This window comes from Phyllostomus hastatus, unplaced genomic scaffold (genome assembly GCF_019186645.2).
Source record: "Phyllostomus hastatus isolate PE091 unplaced genomic scaffold, TTU_PhHast_1.1 phas_contig_209, whole genome shotgun sequence".
Lineage (NCBI taxonomy): Eukaryota > Metazoa > Chordata > Mammalia > Chiroptera > Phyllostomidae > Phyllostomus > Phyllostomus hastatus.
Genome location: NW_025333735.1, coordinates 19,607,108 through 19,633,915, shown reverse-complemented (window position 1 = coordinate 19,633,915; position 26,808 = coordinate 19,607,108). Strand labels below are relative to the sequence as shown.

Genomic DNA, 26,808 nt, shown 5'->3' with positions numbered 1-26,808 from the left:
AAAGTATGTTGACAGCTTCATAGTAAGCTCCCAATAATTGTGGTTTCTATAACATTATTAAGATACTACTCTTCAAATTTGACACACTTACCGTATTAGACTTTCCCAGGAGGTGGCTGGGTATTTCTCTAGCCGCCCGAGGGTCTTCCAACAACACTGCCAGTCACAGGTTTGATTTGGGGGAGAAAAGGTTTTTGCCCAGAATGAACAGTATATAAGTATGTTCTTTCTATGAAAAACAGTCATCTGCACAAGTGGCCTCTTGGTCTTTTGATTCCAAATTTGCAAATCAGTTCTCACACAGAGGTTCCTATTGTGTTTTATTGATTTTTTTTGGCTGATCTTGAATCTCTTTTATAATACTTGCAATATGATTCATATCCTCCCCATTCTTCAAAGGGGCAGTTAAATCCTCACTTTCCTTTGGGAGGTCTTATGATTTTCCCCAAACTAAAAGTAATCTCTCTGATTTCTCCGAATTACCACTCTTTTTAGGTAGTGTGATTCTTTAAATATAGACATTGAGATTTTTAACTATTTAAAATGTTATTTAACTATTTCACAATGCTTTTTCATCCTTTATTTAGAATTTTTTGTACTGACTGGGAGACTTTTAGGAATTTTTAAATGATGATTTTTATTTGTCTTATCACTTTCATAAGAGAGCATAAATCAAAGAATTTGGTTAAGGGATTCTTGTTTTTATATTCAGAATCTGGTTTTCTTTTTAATCACATTGCAGTTCAATGCTGTTGATGTCCATGTTTCCCCAAATAATATCATACCCTGGGTTATGAAGAATATTTGTGATATAGCACTTCATAAAAGAATGCTTCACTACAGTTTCTGAGATTTTCTTCTAGGTTTGTCCATTTTACAAATTTTATGCTGGGTCTTTATTAATATTGTCATAAGATGTCAACATAAGATTTCTAGGCAAGACTCAGGCAGGGCTCATATTCCTTCATTAAGTGGTCTTTAAATAGGTTGTTGATCGAAATATCAACAAGTTAAAATTATCCAGTCTGTCGTGAGGCAAGTGCTCCAGTTTTTATGTATGCAATCAATGACAGCCAGACCACAGCTGCTACCAGGCCATCGGTGATTGTAAGATGACATCGATTTTAACAAAGATCCTGATGTCAGAGATGTGCAAATATTGTGAATCTTAAAATAGAAGAAATACAATACTACTCTTTTCCTTTGCATTTCTTAGAGTTCAACTAAAATTTCACAACGTGAAACTTTTGTTGGCCCTAGAACTTTGATAGTAGCTATTTTTTCTGAAGTCTCATAGGACTTTATTTAATTAAAATAATTAAATAATAATTTTGCATGAAAAAAAATCCATGCATATGGCTACAAAGACATACAGTAAAAAAAAAAATTGTAGTACTCAGGTCCACTACTCACTATGCCAGTCCTGATTCTGGCGACAACTAGTTTGAACCATTTCTGGGTTTGGTTGTTAGACTTGTGACTACCCTTCTAGGCCTATAAATATACTTGGGCTGCTTTTTCTTTTCATTTAACATTTTATCAAGTATTCAGTTAATATTTAAATGAGTTGATTTAGGTACAGATTTTTAAATTATTTTGTAGGTAAGATGCCTATTCTGACTCAAGATTGTTGACTTCAAATTTTTGAATTGTAGCTGATCCCTCTGCATTTTCAAGGATTTAATTTCAGACAAGATCACACAATTAGAGTCATTTCAGTAATTAAAGTACTTGAAAGTATGTTTTCAAAGTGGCATGCTATGTGCCAGGATGATGGAAAAATATGTTTTTTAATTTCAAAGATAATTTAAGTCTTTAGAGAAACTTGATGGGAATAACAACCAATTTCTATCATAAGTGAAGAAATAAAAGTAGACATACTTAAAATGACAAGGTTACCACAAATAGACCAGACAATATTTATTTTGTTAAATATTTAACACTTGAAGGAATGATGTTTTTCATTTATATTTAAATGAAATGCTTAAATGTTGTTTAAGTGAAAGATAGATGGGTACTTCGCCTGCAGAATAGTAAAAGCAAAAATTAGTGGCAGATGGAGTTTATTGAGCTTATTCATCAAGGCAAAGAATTGTCAGAATTGCTTTCCTTACTCATACATTTTTCTACAAACCTAGAGACTTTATGAGGTCATTGAAGTAAATTGTGAATAATTTCTTTCCTGCCCAGTTATCCATTCAAGTACTGATTGAGACTATCCTATTTTATATTTAAGTAGAATCTTATACATAAAAGTAACACAGAGAGAGTTCCTTATGATAGAAGTTAAACACTCTGATTTGCTTCTGAAAACCCATAATATCATAATTTACCAGAATGTATATTTTGATTTTCTTTTTGTTTAAAGTTTATAGTAATCATTAAAGCGTTAGTGATATATTTAATATGCTTACTGTGCTTAGTGCATTATGCAAATTGAATGATTGCCTCCACATCCAGGTATACTTGATGCATCATTTAGATCAGGCTATGGATGAGTGTATGCTTCAGAAATATTTCTTCAAATATATCAATTAAAACACATTACTCCTTTTAATTGTCAACATGGAATGACTACATACTAAGACAATATTAGATAGTATTATCTCAAAATCCTCAAAGCTTGGTGTCCATCAGTGGCTCAATTTAGGGAGCTAGACTTATGGAGGATTGTCTGAGGAAGGAGCACTCCTTTGTTTATCTACATCAAGCATTAGAAATGACATAGAAACCATAAAAAATAACCAGTCAGAAGTGAAGAATACAATATCTGAAGTGAAGATGCACTAGAAGGAATCAATAGCAGAGGATCGAATCAGTGATTTAGAGGGTAAGATAACAGAAAACACCCAAACAGAGCAACAAAAAGAAAAAGGAAGTTAAAACATGAGGAAAGTCTAATGGACCTCTGGGACAACATCAAGCCCAACAACATCTGCATCATAAGAGTATGGAAGGAGAAGAGAGAGCAATGGGTCAAGAACCTGTTTTAAGAAATAATGGCTGAAAACTTCCCTAACCTGATGAAGGAAAAAGACACACCTGTCCCAGAAGCACAGCGTGTCCCAATCAAGATTAACCCAAAGAGGCCCACATGAAAACACATCATAATTAAAATGGCAAAGCTTAAAGATAAACAGAGAATCTTAAGACTAGCAATAGAAAGACAGTTACCTCCAAGGGAGCTCCCATAAGCCTATCCGCTGATTTCTCAACAGAAGCACCTCAGGCCAGAAGGGATTGGCATGAAATATTTAAAATAGTGAAAAACATGGACCTAAAACCAAGACTACTCTACCCAGCAAGGCTATCATTTAAAATTGAAGGTGAAATACAGAGATTTCCAGATAAGAAAAAGCTAAAAGAGTTCATCACCACCAGTCCAGTAGTACAAGAAATTGCAAAGGACCTTCTGTGAGAAGAAAGAAAAAAGAAAAGGAGAGGAACATAGATATAAAGAATAAAATGGCAGTAAATAAGTACCTATCAATAATTACTTTTAATGTAAATGATTAAATGCTGATATCAAAAGACATAGGGTAGCTGAATGGGTAAGAAAACAAGATCCATATATATCCTGCTTCCAAAAGACCCACCTCAAAACAAAAGATACACAGAGACTGAAAGTAAAGGAATGGGAAAGGTATTTAATGCAAATAGAAAGAAAAAAAAGCTTGGGTAGCAATACTTCAAAATAACTTCAAAACAAAGGCCATAACAAGAGACAAAGGAGATTATATAATGTGAAAGGGATCAATCCAGCAAGAGGATATAATCCTTGTAAACACTTAATGTACCCAACACTGAAGCACCTAAATATATAAAGCAAATCTGGATGGACATAAAGGGACAGATAAACAGTAATATAGTTGTAGAAGGGGATTTTAGCACCCTATTGACATCAGTGGATAGATTTTCCAAACAAAAAAATCAAAAGGAAACAGCAGCCTTGAATGACACACTGGACCAAATCGACTTAATTGATATTTTGAGAGCATTCCATCCCAAAGCAACAGAATATACATTCTTTTCAAGTGCATAGAGAACATTCTCTAGTTAGATCACATGTTAGAACACAGAACATGTTAATAAATTAAAGAAGATTGAAATCATATCAAGTATCTTCTCTGACCACAATGCTATGAAACTAGAAATCAATTACAAGAAAAAAACTGAACAACACACAAAGACATGGAGGCTACATAACAAGCTCCTAAACAGTGAATGGGTCAACAATGAAATCAAGGAAGAAATAAAAAATTACCTTGAGACAAATGAAAATGAATACACAACAACCCAAAATCTATGGGTTACAGCAAAAGCAGTCCTAAGAGGGAAATTCACAGTAATACAGGCCTACGTCAAGAAGCAAGAAAAATGTCAAATAAACAGTCTAACTTTACACCTAAAGGAACTATGAACAGAACAACAAACAAGGCCCCAAGTAATAGAAGGAAGGAAATAATAAAGATTAGAGCAAAAATAAATGACATAGAGACTAAAAGAAAAAAACAATCAAAAGATTAACAAAATGAAGAGCTGGTTCTTTGAAAAGTTAAACAAGATTGACAAATTTTAACTAGGCTCAAAGAAAAAGAAAGGGTCCAAATAAATAAAATTAGAAATGAAAGTGAAGTAACAACTGACAACACAGAAATGCAAAGGATTGTAAGAAAATACTATGAAGAAATACATGCTGGGGCTTGCTTTGGCCAGCTGAGGGTGCAGGGCTTTGGGGCTCTGGGCTTGCCTCTACCACTCTGGGCTGGTGTACCTCTCGCATTTCTAAGGTAATGCTGAGGGAAACACCTATGAATGTTTCTGCAACCTTCCAGGCACCAGAACATCAGGTTAGAAGTTGAGATTTCCACTACCTAGAAACAATGGAAAGAGCTACACTTGCTTTTTGGAGAACTGAAAGATTGTGATAAAGAGCTTAATGATATGGTTACAGTACATCAGAGACAATTTCTTTCATGGGAGAAGAGGATTGGTAGAAAGTGTTGAATTTGAAAGACTATTGCAGCAAATTAGGTGAACGACATGAAAGACCTGAAATAATGAGGTTACTCATGAGAATGGTAAAAACCTGTGAATCTGGTCAAATGGAATGCCAAACAGCTTTACAGAAGACTCAACTACAGCTTAAGGAAATGATTCAGAAGGCAACCCATTCTTCTCCCCTCTCTGGAGACCGTGGGAACAAAGGTATTATTGAGGCAGTCAGTCATGTTGTAGACCATTCAGGTAAATTTAAATTGTTAGTACATGTATTACATGATACCAAGATGGTAGAGACTTGTACTGTGAAAGAAAAGCAAGACTATAAGTAGAAATTGAAGAACCTTAAGATTGAAATCAATAAATGTAAAGAGGATCTAACTGAAAAGACAACAGAAAATAATGTACAGTGAGAAGAGATTATTTGCTGAAGCAAGAGGTGAGCTGCATACATGATGAATTGGTTTTTACTGCAGAGAGAAAATAGGAAAGATGAGTTACTTGTATTGCAAGTCAAAGCAAGAACATACAAACTCAGAACTGTATAGTCTGAGACAGATTTACCTGAAACAGTAGTGTGATCTTCAGTTTCTTAATTTCAATGTGGAAAATTCTTAGGAATTAATACAGATATATAACTCAAAGATGAAGGAATCGAAAGCCCTGGAGTCTAGACTTATGGATTAAAAGAAATCTTAGTCTCTGGTAGGAATATTCCAGATTGAACCCTAAAACAAGAGTACCATGTGCAAAATCCATGAAAAATCCCCTAAAGGTAATGTAATTGAGATTCAGACTGAAGGGAACCAGCTCTCAGAAATATTAATTTCATTTGATGAAAAGCCATGGCATGATGTCAGTATTTACCTGGGCCTTGCCAACTATTCTTGTTCAAATTGACCAGAAAAGCTGGATGCTGAATGCTATGATCACATGGAAAGACTGTGATTCTCATGTTGCTGTAAAAAATTAAGCCTGTCTGGATGAAAATGACATGTGTGAGTTCAGGTGCTGCCACTCAAGTAACTTCATCATTGAGGCTCCAGGCCATATGTCTGACATCGAGAGGATGAGTATCCTCAAGGCTTCTAAATGGCAGAGAGTTGTTCACCACAGGTCTGTGTGCATTTGTTCAGAAAGTGCCAGTGCAACAAAATACAGCTTCTCCTTGGGTGAACTAATTGTCACCCAGCATTCCTTCTATTTGGGTTCTGCCTTAACAGAGGATGAGAAGTTGGTAGAGACAGAGTCTTCTTCTGATAAAAAGAATTCACCTACGATTTTGTTAGTGAACAAAGATGCAGCATTGCTCAGGGAAAAGGATGATTTTTCTCCCACAAGTCATCTTAAGCATTTGCAGGCAGAATCTCATCAGATGGTTACAGATCTGGAGTACTGTGCTCCCCATCAGCTTTGAGAGTCTCAACAACACAGCCAAACATAGCTTAGAAATCTCAGAAGAGTCAGCTCAAATAAATACCTCTCAGTAATCAAAGAAAACAAAATACTATTTCAATATTCAATATTCATGGAAATATTTCTCATCTATGTGGAAGGCAGGAAGCAGATATCAATATCTAATACTTAACTCTGAAAACACAAAGAGGATGGAACCCTTCATAAGCAACATTTTATAACAAAGGGGAGCATAAACTGAAAGCTCATTTTTAAACATTTGTATTTTGTTTGTTTTCAAGTTAACCATTTGCATAAGTCAGATATTTTTCATGTGTAAGAAATTAGACCTTATTCTCTGTTGTATATACACAAACTTGGAATTATGCTATGAGGGAAAATGACTTCCCTGTAAAGATGCAGACTATGATTAATAACCAGATAAGTTCTTTAAAAGTATGAATATCAAACTGAGAACCCCTGTACATAAAATGCTGTTTTTACTATCTGATATTTTAAAACCTGTACATACATTTAAATTATAACCAATAAGCTTATCAGAGTGAGCTCCAAATGTATGAGGAATGAATAGTATTCTCTTTTCTTGTGGTTTTATCTCTGAAGTTTGCTTGTAAGTAGACATAAAGTGACATAAAATATTTTTAACTGGAAGTTATCTCCTCTGTTACTGACAGTTGAGGTCCTTGTCTCCCAAAGCTGAGCAGAGCCCTGACTTGTCTGGGTCTGTAGTTGTTCTATCTACTTATACAAACAACAGCTTACTGAAATATCAAGCTTTATATGCATTTAAAAAATTATTAAAGTCTAAAACACTTGCATTTTTTGTTATTTAGTTTTTAAAGAATATACTATGTGTCTCTCTGTCCTTCTAAGAGAACTGATCAGCTTCAGTCAATAAAATGATGTTTAGTAATTTTAAAAAGAAAAGAACTATATGCCAGCAAATTGGACAATCTGTACAAATTGGATAAATTCCTAGAAACATCAAATCTTTCAAAAACTGAATCTGAAAAAATCAGAAAATCTGAATAGACCTATTACAACTAATGAAATCAAAGAAGTAATTTTAAAAAACTTAAAAAAAAAAAACAAAAGTCCTGGTCCAGATGGCTTTACAGGTGAATTATTCCAAACATTCAAAAAAGATCTAACACGATACTTCTCAAACTGTTACAAAAAATTCAAGAGGAGGCAAATCTCCTAAGCTCATTTTGTGTGGCCAGCATTATCCTAATTCTAAAACCAAATAAAGACACTACAAAGAAAGAAAATTATAGACCAATATCCCTGGTTAACATAGATAGAAAAATATTCAAGAAAATATCAGCAAACCAAATCCAGTATTTCCTTTAAAAAATCATGCATCATGATCAAGTGGATTTATTCTGGGGATGCAAGGTTGGCACAATATCCACAAATAGATAAAAGTGATACACCTCATAAACAAAATTAAAGATAACAATCACACGATCATGTCAATAGATGCAGGAAAAGCATTTGATAAAATCCAACACCATTTATGATAAAAATTCTCAGCAAAGTGGGAACAGAAGGAACATATCCCAACATAATAAAGGCCATGTATGACAAACCCACAGCCAACATCATAAAACTAAAAACTAAAAAAAAATTTCCATAAGATCAGTAACAAGACAGAGATGTCCACTCTCACCATTCTTTTTAAACATAGTACTGGAAGTTCTAGCCATAGTAATCAAACAAGAAAAATAAAATGCATCCAAATTGGAAAGGAAGAAGTATAAGTGTCATTTCTTACAGATGATGTAATACTATGTAAAGAACCCTAAAGATTCCACCAAAAACTATGAGAACTGGTAAATGAATTCAGAAAAGTAGCAGGGTACAAAATTAATATTTAGAAATCAATGACATTTTTATATACCAATAATGAACTATCAGAAAGAGAAACTGAAAAACAATCCCATTTACAATTCCAACAACAAAAAATAAGGTACCTAGGAATAAATTTAACCAAGAAGATAAAAGATTTGCACTCTGAAAATTATAAGTTACTGAAGGAAGAAATTGAGGAAGACACAAATAAGTAGAAGTTCATAATGGTGTCCATGAATAGGAAGAATTAACATCATTAAAATGTCCATGCTACCCAAAGCAATCTATAGATTCAATGCAATTCCTATCAAGATACCAATGGCATATTTTACAGAAGTAGCAGAAATATTCCGAAAATTTATATGGAACCACAAAAGACCCTGAATAGCGTCAGTATTCTTGAGAAAGAACAAGCTTGGAGGTATCGTGCTACCTGATATCAAACTATACTTCAAGGCCATTAGAATCAAAACAACATGGTACTGGCATAAAAACAACATAGAAATTAATGGAGCAGAATAGAGAGCTCAGAAATAAACCCATGACTTTATGGTCAATTAATAATTAACAAAAGAGGCAAAAACATACAATATGGTAAAGAAAGTGTATTCAATAAAAGGTGTTGGGAAATTGGACAGATAGGTAAAAAAAAAAGAAACTAGATCACCTTCTTGCATTATACACAGGAATAAACTCAAAATGGATTTAAAGACTTAACATAAAACTCAAACCATAAAAATCTTAGAAGAAAACAAAGGCAATAAGATCTCAGACTTTTCTCTTAGCAACATTTTTTTTCTGATACATCTTGAGTAAGGAAAAACACGAGAAAAAAATAAATGGTTGGTGCTGTATCACACTAAGAAGTTTTTGCACAGCAAAGGAAACCATCCGCAAAATGAAGACAACCTATGGAATGGGAGTACATATTCACAGATGATACATCTGATAAGGGGTTAATGTCCAAAATTTATAAAGAACTCAGACAACTTAACACCAGAAAAACAACCAATTGAAAAGTGAGCAGAAGACCTGAATAGACACTTCTACAAGCAAGACATGCAGTTGACCAATAGACATATGAAAAATTGTCCAACATCACTAATCATCAGAGAAATGCAAATCAAAGCTACATTGAGATAACACCTCACACCTGTCATAATTGCTATCATCAATAAATCAACAAACAAGTGTTGGCTCAGATGTAGAGAAAAGGGAACCCTCATGCACTGTTGATGAGAATGTAGATTGGTTCAGCCACTATGGAAAACAGTGTGAAGGTTCCTCAATAAATTAAAAATAGAATTGCCTTGTGACCCAGTGATTCCACTTCTGGGAATGTATCTGAAGGTGCACAAAACACTAATTTGAAAGAATATATGTATGCATCCCTATATTCACTGCAGCATTATTTATAATAGTCAAGATTTTGAAGCAGTCCAAGTACTCATCAGTAGATGCATAGATTAAAAAAAGTGGTTAAACATTTATATGATGGAATGTTATTTGGCCATAAAAAAAGAAGGTAACCTTACCTTTTGCGACTGCCTCAGTGGACTTGAAGAGTATTATGCTAAATGTAATAAGCTAGTGAGAGAAAGACAAATGCCATATGGTTCCACTTATATGTGGAATCTAAAGAACAAAATAAACTAATAAACAAAATAGAAACAGACTCATAAAGAGAACAAATTGACAGCTGCCAGAGGGGAGAGCCTGGGGGAAAAAGATGAAGGGATTAATTAGTACAAATTTGTAGTTACAGAATAGTCACAGAGATGTGGTTTACAGTGTGATGAATATAGTCAGTAATGTTGAGATAACTAGATATGGGTCTAGGTGGGTCCAGCCTGGGGCAGTGCGGGGGGACACTCTGAAGAGAGCACGATTTTCTGGCCACTTTGCTGTCCAACTGAAATTGATGTGGAATGGTACTGAATGTAAAAGAATTCTTTATTTCAGAGTTTTGCATAAATTTCAGAGAGTTTGTCAACCCTCTTAAATTATAGCCCTAATTCTGGTGTATGAGTGTCTTCTGGGCACTTGGAACATTGCTGTCACTAAATTCTTTATAAGGTCCATATCAAAAAATGATTAAGAGTCACCATTCTGAAATTCTCTCTGGCATTAAGTTGGATTCTCAGAGAGCTGTGTGTGGATGATATTAGAATGCCTCTTTTAAAGACTGCTTTTATTCAATTTTGTCTTGGAGTGATGCCACCAGCTTATTTTGGAGAATATTTCAGGAAAGGGTTATATCTTGCCATTCACTCTTTCACTCATTCATTCAGTTAATATATATGGAACACCTACTATGTGAGAGGCAAGCTTCTGTGTGTGAAGGATATAATGATGAAAAGGCAATAGTAAAAAAAAAATGATTCAGTGGTTTGGTGGAGTTGACATCCTAGTGGAGAGAGTCAGACAATAAACAAGAAAAAATAAAATCACATTCACATTAGTGTTAAGGAGAAAAAAGTTAAGTACAACAACAAATATGACAGATTGGGGTGGGGAAGGTGTTGAAATTTTAGATAGGCTGGTCAGGGAAGGCACCCCTGAGCAGGTGACTTGAGCAAAGGGGAGAGGAGTGGCTGATGAGGTCGGAGAGGTAACAGAGATCCTTGTAGTTCTGTGCAGAACTCAGACATTTACCGTGAGTGCAAAGGGGAGTACTGCAGTGTTTTGGGAAAGAGAAATGTAATCTGACTTACACTTTAACAAGACCACTCTGGCCACTGCATTGAGAATAGATTGATTTGGGGAGCAAGGGCAGCAAGCAGCAGGGAAGATCAGAGGCTCTTCTGATCTTCCAGGGAAGAGATAGTGGTGGCTTTAGAATGGAATATTGGAAACGGTGGGGGTGAGAAATTATCAAATTTCTAACTTCTTGTGAAACTTTGCCACTATTAGGATATTCATGAGGATGTTACCTGTTATCTTAAAGTTAGGCAATTTTTTTGTCTGTTCTTAGTGTTAGGATTATTTGTACATTCCCTAAGCTGTTGCTCTTATTTTATTTTAATTACTCTGAATTTATAATAGAAAAATTTGACCATACAAAAGCTTAAAGCATAATAGCTCATCCTTACAAAGTGAATTCCACTTAATGACATTTTGTATATTAGATTTATTTTGGTCACTTTACTACTAGTTTCCCCTTTGCTAGATTTTTTCTCTTGTTTAAAATTTTCTGTCATTTTTTCTGTGTTATTTTTGTCCTGTAAACCTCCTTATGTTCTGTTCTGGTACAATTTAGGGTGCATATAATTATTTCTCTCTTTGAGTCTATGGAAGGTGCCACCTCTCACACTCTCTTTTATGCCCTTTTCATACTTGTGATTGTTTATGTGTTATATAAGAGCAACACCTGACTGCAAGATCTCAAACCATAAAAATAGCTTGTGTTTTTCACAGAACATTAAGGAAAAGAATGGTTTGCTTATGTAAGGAAAACCAACTGATCTATTTTGTTACTTAAATCAGCAGATAATATTCAGTTGAATTACAAGTGAGTCAAATTAATTGTTGGACTGAATGACTAATCCGTTCATTTGATATACTCACTCTAGTGATGTGTTTTATCTATGACACATCATGATTATGAAACTTGCCCTTGGGTTTATTTTATAAGAAACTTTTGTATCAGAAACAGGTAGCATGGAAAAAACTCAGAGGAGTTTGCACACATTTCATATGATTAGATAATGAGGATTCCAAACTCTACCTTTTTTAGAAAATCCTAAAGAAATATTGTGATGTGAGTTTATAAAGAACCCAAATTTTGATAAAAAACAGATAATCTGAAAAACAAATTTACCAGACTACAAAATGTTTACACACATCTATTTTTTCTCAACAGTTATTACATTGTGAATGAAACAAACACGTTTTTCTGCTTACTCATCACATGGTCCCAATTCTGAGACATGATTTATGAGATGTGTTTCTCAATTAATATTTTATAACATTCTTTGTGGTAAAGATGTGACTTCTGTTTTAAAATAAAATCACTCAGCATTATGGGAAGATCTGAAAGTGACTGTAGAGATTATCCATCAGTCTGATTTGTAGATGAGGAACGTGAGGTCTGAGGTGTTGAAATCCCCAATCCCATAGCTGATTAGTAAAGAGCCTAGATTTGCACCCCAGACACCTGACACCTAATTCACAGCTTCTGACCTTGGATTTACTTGTGTATAGCAAATTAAATTTCCACTTTGAGATAATAAAAAATTGGAACATCAAAAGCTTTTAGTGTGTCATTACAAATCTAAACCCAATATATTAAAATAATACCAGCATTCTACTTCATGACATATTAGTACAAATAATCTTATTTATAATGTGTTTCATGTTGAGTAGAATTCAAGGGAAGGCTTGTATCTGAAGTCACCTTGTCATTTGGATATATTAAGCCATCAAATTGTCCTTGAATTACTCTGATAACTCTTCAATGTATCACCTCATTTGCAAATGAACAGCAGGTTTCCAGAAATACATTGGAAAATTTCCTCTTCTTTATTGGAAATGAATATTCAGTCATTACCTATGTTATAACCATTTGGCTTTGTTGTAGCTTAGGAAAGACAAAGATAATTTTTTGATTATGTCATATATGAATGTGTGACTTCTTTTAATTATGTAAGATGGCATGTGCCCAAGAATAAATGTATAACACAGTTGTACTGTAATGTGAGACACTTCCCTAATATTGATCTAGAGTATTATAGATGATAAAAATTTAAAGACATTTATAATCCCTTTCCTTTTATATTTTCTACCGGCAACTTGTATATATGTCAGTTTTGTGTGTGTGTATGTATGTATATATGTTAATTTTAGATTTACTGTTTTTCAGGTGTTCTTCTCTGAAGTAAGATGGCTTGTCAAAAATTTTGTGTGGCTTTGCTATATTGCGGTAAGTTATTTGCCTTTTAAACATCTATGTGCAAGATAGAGATTTTGCCCTTTTAGATACTCTTTCCTTTATTGGCTAATAAACTTTCCATTTCCAATTAGGAATTTTCATGCTCTTGTCTACTGAACAAAAGTATAAGTATGAAAATGAAACCCCTTTCTAGCCCTTTGAAAATAGAGTGAAAATGAAAACTACTACCAAACTCTTGGAAAGAACCTGATATATGCATATATCCTTCCAAAAGTATAGCATACACACACACAGTTCATATCTATAGTTGCAAAAATAGAATTGGTTAATATATACTGTTCTGTAGTTTTCTATCTCCACTTAACAGCTTTTCAATTTATCATGACAGTTTTTTTTTCAGTATTTACTGATGCACTTACTTGTTTAATGGTCACATAACAATGAACTGTATGAATGTACCTTAAATTATTGGTTTATTTGCCCAATTTCTCATTGATAGCAATTTCTTTTTCTGTAACAAATAATGCTGCATTGAAATCCATATATCTTTGAATATTTGGGAGAATATTTCTGTAGATTAATTTCTAAAGAAGGATGTTTATGCTGAATAGTATATACATTTTTGAATTTGATAGACACTGTGAAATCTCCACAAGCTTTGTAACATTCACAGTCTGAACATAAGTATATGGGTGCTATTCCATTGCATTTCTGCCAAAGAAGCATATTATCATTATTTTACTTTTTTGCCCTGTCAGGTAAGCAAAAGATGGCATTTAATTTTAATTTTATTTATTTGATTATTTGTGAGGTTCAGCACTGTGTATTGACATATTTCTTATGTGATTTTCAATTCATATACTTTGACAATTTTGTTGTTGGATTTTATTTGGCCTTAGGTGATTTTTAGGAATTAAAAAATGTAATAGATATTTAGATTTGTAGGTGGTAGTCAGGGTTCTCCATAGAAACAGAACCAGTAGGATTTGTGTGTGTATATATGTATTATATATATATATATATATTCAGGAAGAGATTTATTATAAGGTATTGGCTCACACCTTTATCTTTGGCAAAGTCCCTAAGACCGGCAGTTGGTGAGCTGGAGACCCAGGAGAGCTGATGGTGTAAGTTCCACTCAAAACACTGGTGGGTATGAGACCCAGGAAGAGCTGATGTTTTGGTTTGAGTCCGCAGGAAGGGAAAAGCTGATATCAAGCAGGCATTGAGAGTTCCTTCCAAGTCAGCCATTGTGTTCCAGTCAGGTCTTCATCTGACTGGATGAGGCTCACCCATGTTAGGGTGGGCATCTGCTTTACTGTTTCAAATGTTAAGTTCATCCAGGAATATTCTCACAGGCACACCCAGAATAATGTTTGACAAAATGTCCAAGTTACCTGTAGGCCTCAACAAATGGACTCATAATATTAATTATCAGAGCCCTAACAATTTATTGTGTTTTGCAAAATATTTCTCTCTGCCCATGATTTACATTTTAGCTGTTTTCTTTTATAGCCCCCCAAATTGATATATACACAGCGATAGCCTTATACATACTTAGAAACAAGATGAGACACTGAATTATTTTAATTTTATTCAGTAAATGTAGCACTATTATATTATTAATATATGTATGTATGATAATATTTAAAATAAATGACTATGGCATAAAATGATGGGTTTGTTCTTAAATGAAATGGAGTTTTCACTTGAAATGCTATCTTTTGCACTGTAACTCTTATAAACAATAACAAATATAATGTTATAAAGGGATATTATTAAGGGATGGTGTATGTTAAAAATTTCCATCTTGAATACCACCAGAAGAATGCTTCCAGAAATTAAGATGTACACTTGTCTTTCTCCCACCCATTGCAGGAATATCCTCAAGAGAAAGCTTACAGATATTCTTTTTTTTTTATCTTGTGATTTAAACTGCCCTGAACCACAACAGGCTTCTGTTTGAAATTAGTCATACATTGCTGATGACTTTTGAGCATGCTATTTTCACTTGTTTCTTACTGTATTCTAGTTTTATTCTGATGTTAAAAAAACTCTCATCATCTAATTTAATGAGGTTGATTTCCTAGTTTTCAAAATTAAAATGAAGCTATCTGTAACAAAACCCATCTTATCTGGCAATCTTTATCTATGTGTCCACTAGTTTTGAGCATCTCGTAGACTGCTGCAATCTAAAGGTGCCCTTGTGAGCTTCTCTACCAGTCTTCCCTGTTGTATCTAACTGTTCTTTCTCGTTGTCGCCATCTGTATATTCACAGAAAATGCCCAGGACATCTCCATTGTTAGAGATTTCAGGAAAAAAGTATGCTACAAAAGATTATCAAAAAGTAATAACATACTCATTCTTTCTTATATAATTCTGTTATATTCTCTATCTTCTTTTTGTTAGGTTCCACTGAAATGTTTCACATTAGCTTTCCAAAAGGTTTGCAATTTGATCAAGTTTTGTGAATAAGGAAAGTTCCTGGTATCTTGTCACCGTGAAAACATATGGTTTCAAATGCAAGTTCTGGACTCCTAGCAGGCTTAGGACTCATTTGGAGGGAAAGAAGTATCATTTGCAAAGGAAGCATTGCAAACAGAATAGAGTCATCTTTTAATTAAACTGATTCAATAGTTGCTATGTCTGTGACATTCATTATTACATTTTAAATTTCTTCTTTGAGAAATTTAGGCTAATTTCACTTCAGCCAACTGAATTCTCCATGTGCAGCTAGAAAATACAATGCTTTTAATTAGTGCCAAGACATATTTATGGTTTTGTAACACCAAAGAAATGACTAATTCTCTTTTCATTGAGATATTATGATTTTAGAAATGTGTTAGTAATATTGAAGTACAAAGGAACACAACTGCAATGAGGATTCACTTTTGATAATATTATGGTAGCTAATTGTGAACGCTTTGGGCAAAATATTAGTCATGCTAATCATTTTTGCCTTAATTTTTGCATTTGATACATATTTATGTTAACTTATATTTATAGAAAGGATTTAGAAACCAAATTGTTAACAGTCATTTATGTATTTTTTTGAATATTTTTACATGTATTATTTTTATAACTTAAAATGATTGTAAGTTGATCTTTAAACATTTCTATTTTTTTTACATTTACCCTAATCCTTCAAAATATTTATTCTACATAAATCCATGCAGAATTCTCAGAATTCTCAGAATTCTCCTTCTGCATTAGTCTGTATCTGAAGCAACACAGCTGTAGGATTATTTGGGTAACTTGTAGAAGAAAGAATTATGGAAAATTGTTATTTTATTTTTAAACAATTAGTTATTTAAAATTTGAGGATTTTTTTTGTTACAGGATTACATTTTTTTTAACTTTTATGTATCTTAAAAGTAATAATTGTCTTTAATCAGCAATGGAAGATTCCTGTAAGAAATCTTGTCATTGTACTTTAGTTCTTGGAGAGTGTGTTCAGGGCATGACTTACGTGATGTCGTATATCTGGAGGATTAATGGCAGAGTCCGGTCATCCAGCTATCCTGATGTTGAAGACAAAACCTTTCTAGAAGCATTCAGTAAAAGTACTGTTAACATTTTGGTGTTATTCTCTTTAAGAAATATTAAAACAACACGTTAGTATTTGTTTATTTAATTGGCCATCCAGATATTTCTTATTCATGCTGGAGTTCATTAGAATATTGTTTCTTAGGAAGAGAAATGGAAATATTTAGTTACAATTTCCTTTCTTTAAAATATATATATGTGAGACTAGTGCAGAAAAGGAAGCATGAATTTCCAAAAAGGGGTTTTAGAGTGTGAAGTTGTCTCAAGAAATAAATGTACCCTCTCAAGTACTGCCCGCTGTACAAGGGAAGCGAAGAGCTATGTGCTGTCAGGCACTGACTGAGCACCTGGAAAGTTAAATAATTACTATTGAGCACTGCATGGTTTGTTCTTAAATACTTGTTATTTTCGTCTCAGCCAAAATGGTTAATTGTTTTTCTATGTATCTTTTTAATGTCCACACAGAATTAATTTATTTGATAACGGCATTTAACTTGACATATCCCATTAAGTTGGTTTGCATGCCACCAAATACAACCTATGACTTCCTCATGCCTGCCGGAATCTCAAAGAACACCTCAAATTTGAATGGACATGATGAGACATTTTTTGAAGCTAAATCGAATTCAAGCGGTACCAACTATTCTACCTTATTGTCTGAAACAACTTTCCACTGTTGCTTTTGGAGGGAGGAAGATAAAAACTGCTCTGTGCATGCAGAAGGCATTGAAGGGAAGGCATTGGTTTCAACAGTAAATTCTTTAGCTTTTCAGCAAACAGGTAAGTATTTTAACACTCCAAGATTTAGCTGTTATTTAATTGTATTGAACAAAATGTTTTCATTCTCTGAAAAATGTACGAAATAGATGTCTTGGGGGTGGGATTCTTCACACATATTATCATCTTATGTTAGTAATAAAATTAGGATTTATCATGTGACTGAACTAATAAACCCCAAATTTTTAATACCCCATAAAATAAAATAAAAATGTAAGAAGGGGATGTTTTTTAACTTATAAATTCATTTCTTGCAGTCTTCCAAATTTGCTTTAAAATAGAAAAAGCACACTTTATTTTATTAGAGAAAATATTTAAATCAGTTAAATTTTAAAGCATTTATGAATAATATTTGTTCAAGCAAAGAATTGCTCTGTAACCAACACATATTTTAAACCAAGGGTTTTTGTTGTTTAAGGTTAATGACCACTGAATGTAGCTAGTGTAGTTAAAAACATTGCATCTTGGTCATCATGGCTTAGTTGGTTGGGCATCATCCTGCAAACTGAAAGGTCGCTAGTTCTATTCCTGGTCAGGACACATGCCTGAATTTCAGACTCTGCTCTGCCCCCATCTGGGTGCTTGCAGAAGACAGAAGGCAACCAATCAATGTTTCTCTCTCATGTCAATGTTTCTCTCCCTCTCTTTCCCCTCTCCTTCTCCTCTCTCTAAAATAAAATAAAATGAATATTTCTAAAAATGCCACACCTGGAGATCTAAACAGCATCATTATTTCTAAGCCTTCTGGAAGCGCTAATAGAGCAGAGTCAATTGACTTGGTAATAAGAGACCTGCAATGTGAGAATAAAGCACATATAATTAAAGCACACCTATGCAGGGCTAAGTAGGATTTCTCCACCTCAACACTTTTGACATTTTGGGCCAGATGATTCTTGGTTATGGGGGCTGTTCTGTGCGTTGTGGGATATTTAGCAGTATCCTTGGCTTCTACCCACTAGATGTCTGCAGCACTCCCTTCCCAGTTAGGACCATCCAAACATATCTTCAGACTTCGCCAGATGCGCCGTGGAGGGCCAAATTGCCCCTGGTGGGGCACTGCTGATTAGATGCAGGGAACACTCCAGTTTGTTGAAATCAGTTTAGGAATAAAGATAAAGCATAAATAGTCAATGAAATCAGAATTTTAAAACAAGCTAGCAGTGCCTCCCATTGAATCTATAGTTATTTAATTTAATTTTGTTATAAAATTTTTATTCCACTGCATTGTCATTAAAGTGAAACACTTTTTTTTAAAAAAATTGTAAGGAAACGTAGCCATTCCAGTGATTATTAAATGTACTAAGAATGAACTTAAGAAGTCAGGGTCCTTGTGGTAAGCTTTGAAATGACCAAAAAATGTTAATGTTTTCACTTGAATGATTATGGTGCTGTAGATTTTAATTTTATATACCATGTAAATAAAGGCTAATTAGATACTCCTAAGTGAATTAAAATTTTTGTAACTGAAGTTACTACTTTAAGTAGTGGTCACTGAGGATTTCCAGTTATTATTCTGCCTTGAGGCTGATTACTTCATAGGGCTCAAGAAGGTTGCAACGTCCTTCTCCTAGATTGAAATCCCTCAGGTTTGAGGAAATGTGTTGGTGTTGCCTTAAGAAGTTTAGTCTTGTCTTACATTAGTCTTGATTTTCAGTCATTGCTATTCTTGCTTTCCAAATTACAAATCACCTCTATAGTTTTCTTACGTTACCAGGTGAGTTTTTCAGTGTGCAGTGGAATAAGCTTTCATCAGTTGTATTGGAGCCTGTAATATAATAACAAAAATTTGACATGCATCACAGTTCAAACGTGAATCATCATACCTTTATTGCTAAAGCAGACACACACAAATACTGCTCCAAATTTGCTTGTACTTTGATGTTTAATGTTCTCTTTTCTCTTGGAAAGTGAGCATGAAATGAGCTACATGAGGATTTTGTTTTTAGGGTTTGTCCTACTCACATGGTTCAGGGTAAAAAAGTTTGAGAAGCAACAATTGAATTTAATTCCCTTCCTTTACACAAAAGGGGGACTGAAGGCCAAAGGGGCTGTGTGACTTGGGCAAACACATACCACTAGGCAGAGACTGTTTTTTTCTCTCAGAATGGGCAATGGAAGTTGTATCAGAACACTGGTAAATTTAATTTAGCTCTTTTTCAGTGAGTTGTTCAGAATGTTTTTCAGATCTGAAGTAGTTTATTTTTAATTCAGGTGCAAACTGGAACATACAGTGCTGGATGAAAGAGGACTTGAAGTTATTCGTCTGTTATATAGAGCCATTATTTAAGAATTCTTTCAAGAATTATGACCTTAAGGCCCATCTTTTGTATGTTCTGTAAGTACCAAATTAATTTGTACATTTTTATGATACATTTTAAAAAAATGAAAGTGTGCTTATATATGGAAGTGGATTGTGAAACCTCTTGTATCCCCACATTTCCTTTTATGTTGTGTAAATTCCTATGAGGGAATTTACATATTTTTTATACAACCTTCTGTTCCATTAGGTTTTCTGTTTTCTCCTCCTGTTGATTCAGGTGGCAAGACATTGCAGATAGGAATGGGCACATATTCTGAGAAAAACATGAATTCAGTTTAGGGGTCTTTGATATTTGAGTGGAGGATGGGAACATTTTGTTTCCTATTTTTTTCAGGTAGACTTTTTTTTCCTTATTATTATGTTAAAAATATAAGGTGATTAATTTTATTTGTGCTATGTGGAGTGCCAAGATGGTGGTTTCGAATACCCATATGCTTATGATCCTAACAGCTAATACAGCATTCAAGTTTACTAAGAACTCCAGTATTAAAACATACTGTTTCTATATGAATTTTAACTCTTTAAGATTCTTCCTAATTTGTTCTTTTGTTTGATGCTTAAGAAAGACTCACCTTCTTCAGTTCTACAGATAGGGAAATCATGCCATTAGGAGGCGACATGTTAGAAACATGATACATATAAAGATAAACAGGGACAGAAAACAGGATGATGGTTACCAGAGACTAGGGGTAGAAGTAGTCGAGGGTTCTTGTTTAGGGGTGTACAGAGGCTCAGTTTGGGAGGACGTAAATTGTTGTAAAGTTGGACAGTGGTGATGACTACCCAAAAATGCGAATGTACTTAATGTCACTGAATGGTACACTTAAAATGGTAAAATTCATGTTTGCCACAAGAAAAAAAATGTGAAGAAAGAAATTTAGATATGTCAAAAGCCCCCACAAAGAATAGGTATGATCTGTGTCCTTGAAGTGCTCGCAGGCTAGTGGTGGGGACAGGCACAGGGTTTCAGTATCAGTGCTTAACTGTTGTGTGTTTGGTGGGCACAGGAAGCCACAGGCACACAGGGGTGGAGTGGAGCCTCAGATGAGGATATCTAGTACAGCTGGTGAGAGAAGACAGATGGGAGGGTTACCTAAGGAAGGGGAGGGCTGAGTCTGAGGCAGGAGACAGCATGGGAAGAACTCTGAGACTGCACTGCTGTCACTGGCCAGCATCTAGCATCCTGGTTGCCAGGAAATGCCTTTTAGCACTTAGGTAGAACTGAGGCAGGGAGGAGAATGAGACATGTTTTACCCGCAAACTCTTTAGTGCTGAGCCTGGTCTGATAATATTACCAGGTGTTCTGACATAACAAGAAACACTATGTTATCAAGAAAGAAGGGAAGTCCTTGAAAATTCTATGGATCGTTTCCACTGTCTGGGAAAGAAAGCCCTGAAACTATGCTTTCATCCTGGGTCCTGGAATGAGGGAGAGGGTCCACAGTGCCCAAAGAAGAAGCCCTTAAAACAACTTGGGTTAATTATCTGCCTCTGGTCACTATCTGTTTTACTAGGGGGTCTCTAAAGCTTACAGAAAGAGCCCCTAAATGACTTTGGGAAAGTGCTCCAACTTTAACTGCTTCCTGCCACGTATTTGTTTTATGACAAGATGAACAAATGGAGTCTGGAGCAGGATAAGGATTTGGACTAACAGACCCCCACCCATACCTAAGTTTGGGTGATCACATTCCCCCCAGGAAAGCTGGCACCACATTTACATGTTAAGCAATATATAACTTTTTTCTCCTATCCCACCAACTATGTAAGTTCTCAGAACAAAAGACTCTCTCTCTTTTCGGGCACTCAGGGCATGTTGGGTGCTCTGGCACTCTTGGCTCTCTGGCCACCCAGCCTCAGACCACTTGGGGGCTTGCCACCCTGGTCTTCAACTGCTCTTACTTTTGCCTCCCTGCTTTGCCATGAAACTTTGACTTTCACCCCCTACTCTACCCAGTCCCGTTCTCATCCGTGGGAGTGGATCACTAATAAACTGATTGCACGCTAATAGATTTGCTGATCTGTAATTCTTTACATGTGTCAGCAAGAAGAACCAGGTCTCTCCCGTCAATAAGTTGAGTGTTTAAGGATGAATAAGAGCTAATAAGAAAATAAAACATTCGAGTCGGTGGTATTGAGAAGCAGATCAGCATCACTTGGAAACTTCTTAGAAATTTCACTTCTCTAGCACCACCCCAGAACTAGTGATTCAGAAATTCTGAGGGTGGGGTCCATCAACCTATGTTTTCCCAAGCCCTTGAGGTGATTCTGATGGAACCAAAGTTTGAGAATCCCTGGTAGAGAGGTTGCTAAGATATATTTTAGAGTCGGACCACCCATCTCTACCACTTACTAAATGTACACACACAGCACTTGCTATGCTTAACAGTATTCCCAACTCTAGAATTAACTCACTGGAAGCAGTCACACAATACTTCAGAATTATTTGTTGAATTGATATTATTAAAATGCTTTCTAAAAATTTTTTTGTCAGTTTATCCTCCAGAAATGTATTAATGAGCCAAAAATTATTAATGAAGAGATAATATTATCTAAAGGTAGGACTAGTGAGAGGTCATTTGTGACAGATATAACAGAAAGGTGTAGTAAGATCTGAATAATACCTATTGATTTGGCAATGTTGAAGTAATGGGGACTTTGGCCAGAGCTGTTTCAGAGAGAGGAAAGGGAGGTAGCTAGAGCGAAGAGAATCTCGGAGAAAGGATTCAGAAGAGCTGACTTCTGAGGAGTTGGTACTGGTTCCTCAGACACTTGATGCAGGGGGCCCTGCAGAGCTGGAAGGCATGTAAATGGGGAGGGGAAGATAGATGGCCGGTATTGCAGAGTCTCTGAGGAGCTGTGCTGTGGTTGGTTCTGAGAACGTGGGGCTAGGGGAAGCCTGGTTACTGAAATCTACTGCAGGTCCCCAGTTGAAGAGACTGGGGTGATGAATGGGAAGCAAAACAAGGAGGATCAAGTCCCTTGTCCCTCCACCAACTTTCTGGTCTTCTGGCACCCCCTATAGGTAGAAATTAACCAACATCCAGGAATGTACAGAGTTGCAGCTACAGATTGGGAAAGCAGGGTATAGAGGGTAGGCTTGAAGCTGAGAGACAAGAGCTGCATCACCAGCATAACTCACCCTGTTGGCTACATAGCATCCACACACACCTTTCTACACATACTTGAACTACAACTTCCCTATAGCTTTATGCTTTCACTTAATAGAATGCAACTACCTTTTGAACAAAAGGGGACACCAAAATGGGAGATAATATGTGCCCTTTGTCATTGTATTCATTTCTGGGCAATGTTTGCAGAACTGATATCTGGACAATATTAATTTCCTTTTCCATTTAGACTCAGTCCCACTTAAATGAATATTCAATAAACTAAATACTAAATTGTAAATTTAACACCACCAAGAATCCTTTTATGTAAAATGATAAGGGAAGGAGAAAATTCAGAGGAAATTATTTAATATAAAAAAATGAAAAAGCCCTGGCTGGTGGCTCAGTTGGTTAGAGCATCATCCCATAAACCAAAAGGTCAGGGGTTCAATTCTTGGTCAGGGCACATCCTGGGTTGTGGGTTCAATCCTTGGTCAGGGTGTATATAAGAAGGCAACCAATTAACGCTTCCCTCTCAAGTCAATATTTCTCCCTCTCTCTCCTTTCCTCTGTCTCTAGAAGTAATTAAAAAATATCCTTGGGTGAGGATTAGAAAAAGAAAAAGAAAAAAGTTGTCAATATATGTATTTTGTGTATATAGTATATATACAATGTATAATCCATATATAATAATATATAGAAAATACATTTTATGAATACAAAAAAAAAGAAAGAAGACATGCTTAATTGACATCATCCTCATTTTTGAATTGATTATCAGGCTGTAGTTAATATTTATAACTTATGTTGAACTAATTCTTAAAGTCACACCAGGAGTAGCCCAGACAGGGTACCCTTGCTGTCACATCTGGACATTGAATGCCTCTGTGGTAATAATTTCCACATCTAACTGCTGGTCACAAGATGCTACCACTGATGAAGCTAGAAGTCCCTGCTAGCCCCCACTTCTCTGTGCAGTTCTCATAAGGGCCAGAGTCCTGACTGGTAGTATCTGACTGGTGAGAATGAGCCCTAGCTGCCAGTATTTCAGCCTTACAAAACAGTAGATTTTCCACCCTGATGCTGGGCAGCCAGGGCACCTAGATAAGTGTCTGCAACCGAAAAGGGTGAACTATAGATCTCTAGGGGTCCAAGAAGCCTCATTGAGATTGTAGAGTGGGGAAAGATTGTAATATGAGTGATGCATGGCCAAGGGTGGACATTTAAGTATGAGAAAGAATGAGCTTATTTCTAGTCTATAGAAAATGACCCAGCAGGGAGAGAAGAGTCGGAGATATAATAGAAAGGGACCTATTGAAGATATATGATAGATAGTGAATAGTTGAATAAGCAAGTTCCAGAAAAAGAGCACAGATAGAGGGTCAGTCCTAATGTGAAGAAGGCTCACCTTGTCTTCTGAGCATGGAGAGAATAAAGTAAGCACTGTGGGGATGAAGATGTATTTGAAGCTTGGGGCAGAAAGTTCCCTGCTTTAACGGGTAAAACAGATTTTAGCTCAGAGAAAAGGATTGCTTTGCAATGTAGTACATTTCTAAGTGACCTAAATACATTGGATGATGATCAAAAACTCACTGGGTGTCTCTTTGAGAGAATTTCAAATATTATCAGCAGGCTAGGGCAATGTACTCAGATTCAAAAGCTCTGTGAACATGTGTAAGGATTTAAATTTTATCATGGATAGACTGTAGTCATGTCTTGAGGCCTGACCTTTCTGAAATAGATATTTTTAATGAATGTATCAGAGCATTACAAAATGGCACAGTAACTTAGCCACAGCTGGGAGTTTTTCAGCTGCGAGGTCACTGGGCGATTCATCTAAATGGTAGGACCTGGAAAAATGAGAAAGTTATGGTACATTAACTAAATTTTTAAAACTTGCTCATATGATGAATTCAGCAGATTCTTTTCACCTGCTTTTATTTTGAACTGAGGTTTCTAAAGATATCAGTACAGGAAAACCTCTCGTAAGTGCACTCAGTTTGAGAAACATTCTTTTTTTGTTTTGCCACATTAATTGTTTTATCTTTTGTATGATTTGGTTAACTTGGGTAATAACGTATATTTTACCAATTGCCACATGCTATTTCTGCTTTGAATTCTATTTTTGTACATAACTTTTGGCAATGTATCTCTAAGTAATTTAAATAAGACTCTTCAGGTCAGGAGGAAGAGCTGGTCGGTTTAACCAATGAGACTGCCATGGAAGAGAAAATCCATAATGGCGACTACTGTAGAAAAGTGTTTATCAAAATCACATTTCCTGGACATTAGGGAATTCACAAGAGATATCTTTCAAATGCTTCCTTGTATAAATAATTATATTTTTTAAAAGGAACTAACACCTAATGTTTATAAGGGATTTAAAGCTCTATAAGTGTCTTCCTTAAGGGGAAGCATTGTTTGAGCTCAGATATTAATGTTTGTCAGAAAATCTGAAGGAGAGATACCAAAGAAATGTGCTCTCTTGGAACTGCTTTAGATCTTTTATCTTAAGCCTAGGATGGAAATCCTCTTCTTCCATCACAAGGTGCCTACTGTGCACACCAGGCACTGAGCTGAGTGTGGGGAATAATGTTAAACAACTTGAACTCAGCCCCAGCCCTCCTGGAGCTAATAGTAAAGGCAAAGAACATAATAAAGTTTGAAAATACTGTCATGTAATAAATACAGGGACTTGTGGAAACATACTACAAGTATCTGCCAAGATTATGAGGGGGCAGAGAAGAATGAGACAGATGAGTGAAGAGCATTTGTAAAGGCCGGTAGCACGTACAGACATTTGGAGACCTGGAAAGTTCAATGTAGTTGGGTTGGGAAGCTGGGCAATGATTACAAACCAATGTGGATGACTCAGCAAGGGTTATCCAGGGAGGTTGGATTTTTTAACTACTGACACCTAGTTTACTTGGTCTCTTTACTATTACTCCTGTCAGCTCTCTCAGGGACTTCAACATTTATAAGGATGATCTTCAATGTCTTCAATGCTTTACTTTCATTATTCTTTTTTTTTATCCCACCTAATTAACCCATGCTCATGGACATATATCTAGATGTTGTCATTAATGATAAGCGTGTTCTTGCTATAATCTCAGTTTTAAGGATACTACACTTTGACCCTCCCTCCCCTGCCCCCTGACGTTAAGCTTACTCCTTCTATTACCTGTACCTCAGGAGTAATTCTCCTGGGCACCTGGTTCTGCCATCTGTCACCCTCCCTTTTTTATGAAAGGTCACACATCTCTGCAGCTGAGTAGTTTTCTCAGCATGCTTCTGGTCAGCACAATTTGGGGAGTGGGTGGCTTTGTTTCATTCTGTTCTCTTCGAGTCTAAGCTAGCAGCATTTCTGCTACTCTCATCCTCTCACAAGACCACACAGCCTCCTGTGAATCATGTGGGGATTCACTCCAGTAGATAAAGGTACACAGGTCTCTTAGAGATAAGCCCTTCTCTGCCTTCTCCTTGATCTTTTCTGAGAAGCCATTTCATAATTTTAACATCCTTTGCCATCTGGAGAACCTGTGCATTTCACAGTTTTCAAGTCCTGGTTCCTTCTGTTTAACAGCCCTTTCCTCAATGTATATCTCTTCTCTTGCAGCAAGAAGAAACCAAGAGGCACCTTTAACACCTGCTTGGAAGTCTGAAGTAGATCACCCAGTTTATTTATCATAGGCATTCTATGCTGTCCACATAATGGCAGATGTGTTACTTAGCTGTCTGCTGCTACAAAGGAAAGATCCTCTTTCCTCAGTAACATGTTCCTCACTTCTTTTTGTGTCCACACTGACAGTGCCCTCAAAACCCAGATTTCTACTAAAAGTCTGTTCAAGGCAATTTAGGCTTTCTCTCTCATGCTTCTCCAACTCTCTCCAGCTTC

The 26,808-nt window shown here is 35.6% G+C and overlaps 1 protein-coding gene and 1 pseudogene across 3 annotated transcripts in view; both read left to right on the top strand.

The window, feature by feature from the left end:
- Window positions 1–26,808, top strand: part of LEPR (leptin receptor) — an 84,808-nt gene that overhangs the window by 11,416 nt on the left and 46,584 nt on the right. For all 3 annotated transcript variants that reach the window (XM_045835498.1, XM_045835499.1, XM_045835500.1), the window contains 3 exons: window positions 13,133–13,192; window positions 17,175–17,489; window positions 19,698–19,821. In XM_045835498.1, coding sequence (XP_045691454.1) covers window positions 13,153–13,192; window positions 17,175–17,489; window positions 19,698–19,821 — 479 coding nt within the window. In that variant the 5' untranslated portion in view covers window positions 13,133–13,152. The remainder of the gene's footprint in view (window positions 1–13,132; window positions 13,193–17,174; window positions 17,490–19,697; window positions 19,822–26,808) is intronic.
- On the top strand, window positions 4,816–6,491 carry LOC123816421 (annotated as a pseudogene).